Below are 4,139 nucleotides of genomic sequence, written 5' to 3' on the forward strand. Positions count from 1 at the left end.
CCACATATCCTACGAAGAGGCAGGCATAGCTGGGGCCCATGTGGGTGCCCATGGCTACTCCTTTGGTTTGGAGGAAGTGGGAGGATTGGAAAGAGAAGTTGTTCAGGGTGAGGACCAGTTTAGTCAGTCGAAGGAGGGTGTCAGTGGAAGGGTACTGGTTGGTACGGCGGGAAAGGAAGAAGCGGAGGGCCTTGAGTCCTACGTGATGGGGGATGGAGGTGTACAGGGACTGTATAGACTATCACCTGATGAAGGAGCGTCACTCCGAAAGCTAGTGTGCTTCCAATTAAACCTGTTGGACTATAACCTGGTGTTGTGTGATTTTTAACTTTGTACACCCCAATCCAACACTGGCATCTCCAAATCATAGTTCAGGTAGTTATGATTGGTCAGTTTTTGTCCAATGTGTGCAGACGGGTTTCCTGACACAGTATGTAGATAGGCCAACAAGGGGCGAGGCCACATTAGATTTGGTACTGGGTAATGAACCAGACCAGGTGTTAAATTTGGAGGTAGGTGAGCACTTTGGTGAAAGTGACTACAATTTGGTTACATTTACTTTAGCGATGGAAAGGGATAGGTATATACCACAGGGCAAGAGCTATAGCTGGTAGAAAGGCAAATATGATGCGATTAGGCAAAATTTAGGATGCATAGGATGGGGAAGGAAACTGCAGGGGATGGCCATAGCTAAAATGTGGAGCTTGTTCAAGGAACAGCTACTGTGGGTCCTTCATAAGTAAGTATCTATCAGGCAGGGAGGAAGTGGTCGAGCGTGGAACAGTGGTTTACTAAAGATGTTGAGTCTCTTGTCAAGAGGAAGAAGGAGGCTTATGAAAAGATGAGACATAAAGGCTCAGTTAGGGGCTTGAGAGTTACAAGTTAGCCAGGAAGGATCTAAAGAGAGAGCTAAGAAGGACCAGGAGGGGACATGATAGTTTTTGGCAAGTAGGATCAAAGAAAACCCTAAAGCTTTCTATAGCTATGTCAGGAATAAAAGAATGACTATAAGGACAGTAGTGGGAAGTTGTGCGTGGAGTCTGAGGAGATAGGAGCGGCGCTAAATGAATATTTTTTGTCAGTTTTCACACAGGAAAAAGACAATGTTGTCAAGGAGAATACTAACATACAGGCTATTAGACTAGACAACATTGAGATTCATAAGGAGGAGGTGTTAGCAATTCTGGACCGTGTAAAAATAGGTAAGTCCCCGGGCCAGATGGGATATATTCTAGGATTCTCTGGGTAACTAGGGAGGAAATTGCAGAGCCTTTGCCTTTGACCTTTATGTCATCATTGTCTACAGGAATAGAAGACTGGAGGATAGCAAATACTGTTCCCTTGTTCAAAGAGGGAAGTAGAAACAACCCTGGTAATTATAGACCAGTGAGCCTTACTTCAATTGTGGGTAAAGTGTTGGAAAGGGTTATAAGAGATATGTTTTATAATAATCTAGAAACGAATAAGTTGATTACGGATAGTCAACATGGTTTTGTAAGGGATAGGTCATGCCTCACAAACCCTATTGAGTTTTTTGAGAAGGTGACCAAACAGGTGGATGAGGGTAAAGTAGTGGATGTGATGTATCTGGATTTCAGTAAAGCATTTGATAATGTTCCCCATGGTAGGCTATTGCAGAAAATTTGGAGATATGGGATTGAGGGTGATTTAGCAGTTTGGATCAGAAATCGGCTAGTTGTAAAAAAAAAAGAGGGTGGTGGTTGATGGTAAATGTTCAACCTGGAGTTCAGTTACTAGTGGTGTACCGCCAGAGTCTGGTTTGGGGCCACTGCTGTTTGTCATTTTTATAAATGACCTGGATGAGGGCTTAGAAGGATGGGTTAGTAAATTTGCGGATGACACTAATGTTGGTGGAATTGTGGACAATGGAGAAGGATGTTGCAGGGTACCGAGGGACATAGATAAGCTGCAGAGCTGGACTGGGAGGTGGCAAATGGAATTTAATGCAGAAAAGTGTGAGTTGGCTCACTTTGGAAGGAGTAACAGGAATACAGAATACTGGGCTAATGGTAAGGTTCTTGGTAGTGTGAATGAGCAGAGAGATCTCGGTGTCCAGGTGCATAGATCCCTGAAAGTTGCCACCCAGGTTGGTAGGGTTGTTAAGAAGGCATCTGGTGTGTTAGCTTTTATTGATGGCGGTATTGAGTTTCAGAGCCGTGAGGTCATGTTGTAGCTGCACAAACCTCTGGTGTGGCTGCACTTGGAGTATTGTGTACAGTTCTGGTCGCTGCATTATCAGAAGGATGTGGAAGCTTTGGAAAGAGTGCAGAGGAGATTTACCAGAATGTTGCCTGGTATGGGGGAAGGTCTTATAAGGAAAGGTGAAGGGACTCGAGGCTGTTTTCATTAGGGAGATGAAGGTTGAGAGGTTCTTAGTAGAGACATACAAGATAATCAGAGGATTAGATCGGGTGGGCACTGAGAGTCTATTTCCTAGGATGGAGATTGCTAGCACGAGGGGGCATAGCTTTAAATTGAGGGGTGATAGATATATGACAGTTGTCAAGAGGCAGGTTCTTTATTCAGAGAGTAGTAGGGGCGTGGAATGCCCTACCTGCAACAGTTGTAGACTCGCCAACTTTAAGGAGGGGAAAGTGAGGACTGCAGATGCTGGAGACCAGAGCTGAAAAATGTGGTGCTGGAAAAACACAGCAGGTCAGACAGCATCTGAGGAGCAGGAGAATCGACGTTTCGGGCATAAGTCCTTCTTCAGGAATGCTAATTTTAAGGGCATTTAAATGGTCATTGAATAAACATGTGAACGATAATAGAATGCTATAGGGTAAGTGGGCTTCAGATTGTTTTCACAGGTGGGCTCAACATTGAGGGCTGAAGGGCCTGTACTGTGCTATGTTCTACGTTCTATGTATACTGCAGCAAGTAACTCATCTCCTGACCCCTCAAAGCCTGTCCCCCATCTACAAGGCACAAGTCAGGAGTGTGATGGATTACTCCCCACTTTCCCTGGATGGGGGCAGCTCCAACAACACTCAAGAAGATTAACACCATCCAGGACAAAGCAGCCCCCGCTTGGTTGGCGCCACATCCACAACTTCCCCTCCCGCAGCACTTTACTCGCCCGGAATAATTTGGGATCTATGTGGTTTGCTGCACTGCCTTTATTCCTGATGAGGCGTCGATTTTCCTGCTCCTCGGATGCTGCCTGAGCTGCTGTGCTCTTCCAGCACCACTCTGGTCCAGAATCTGGTTCCCAGCATCTGCAGTCATTGTTTTTACCTCTTTAGTTTTTGGGATCTACCTTCGCAGCTTCTACAGCCAATGAGAGAGGAGCCACTCGGTGGTGTCTGTGGGATCCAAACAGCTTTTCAAAAGCAGGAATTGGGATCCCGCAGGTTTGGCAAAACACATCCGGAACCGTGCCCTCAGGAAGCTGCCTGTTTTGCGGATCACCCTCCGACTCCCTTGTCAATGGCCCGGGATTCCAGCGATCCAGGGGGATCCTGTCTGGGAGATCTGGGCTGGGGCTCAGGGCTGGATCACTGCACGGGCTGCAGGCGCTCTCTGAATCCACAACTTGCAGAAAGGGGTCGAACACCGCGGCGGGGGGGAAACTGGGGGCCTCCGGCGGGCTGGCCTCTCGGGGCAGGCCCCAGCTGCGAGCGGGTCCCGGCTGCTCCTCCGGGGCGGCCAAACCGCTTCTCCCAGCGGCCGGATCCCCGGGGTCGTACAGCTCCGTGCGGGAGAAGCGGAGACTGTCCCCGTTCCCCGGTCTCTCCTGCCCCAGCAGCCTCTCTCCCCGGGACTCCGCGCCTTCTCCGAGGCTCTGCTCCCCCGAAGCCTCTCTGCTGCTCACACTGGCCATTTCATTCAGGGCCATGGTTCACAGGTTCCAGAGTCAGCTTCACTTCCCCCGAATCCTGCAGAAAGCAAACACATGACAGCAGTTTTAACAACCTCTTCACCTCCTTAACAATCCCGTTCACAGATGCTTCCAAGAACTGAAGAAAATTACCTGGAAGTCAGAAAATAACCGGGGATGAGTGAGTGTGGGTATTGGAGTGTGTCGGTGTGAGTGTGTCGGTAAGTGAGTGTGGGTATTGGAGTGTGTCTGTGTGAGTGTGTCGGTGAGTGAGTGTGGGTATTGGAGTGTGTCAGTG

General features: G+C 48.3%; 1 protein-coding gene across 2 annotated transcripts in view; it reads right to left on the reverse strand.

Annotated features, from left to right (window-relative positions):
- Window positions 1–4,139, reverse strand: part of LOC122539587 (fibronectin type III and SPRY domain-containing protein 2) — a 26,056-nt gene that overhangs the window by 17,529 nt on the left and 4,388 nt on the right. For both annotated transcript variants that reach the window (XM_043674589.1, XM_043674588.1), the window contains exon 2: window positions 3,281–3,899. In XM_043674589.1, coding sequence (XP_043530524.1) covers window positions 3,281–3,859 — 579 coding nt within the window. In that variant the 5' untranslated portion in view covers window positions 3,860–3,899. The remainder of the gene's footprint in view (window positions 1–3,280; window positions 3,900–4,139) is intronic.

This window comes from Chiloscyllium plagiosum, chromosome 32 (assembly GCF_004010195.1).
Source record: "Chiloscyllium plagiosum isolate BGI_BamShark_2017 chromosome 32, ASM401019v2, whole genome shotgun sequence".
NCBI classification, from domain to species: Eukaryota; Metazoa; Chordata; class Chondrichthyes; order Orectolobiformes; family Hemiscylliidae; genus Chiloscyllium; species Chiloscyllium plagiosum.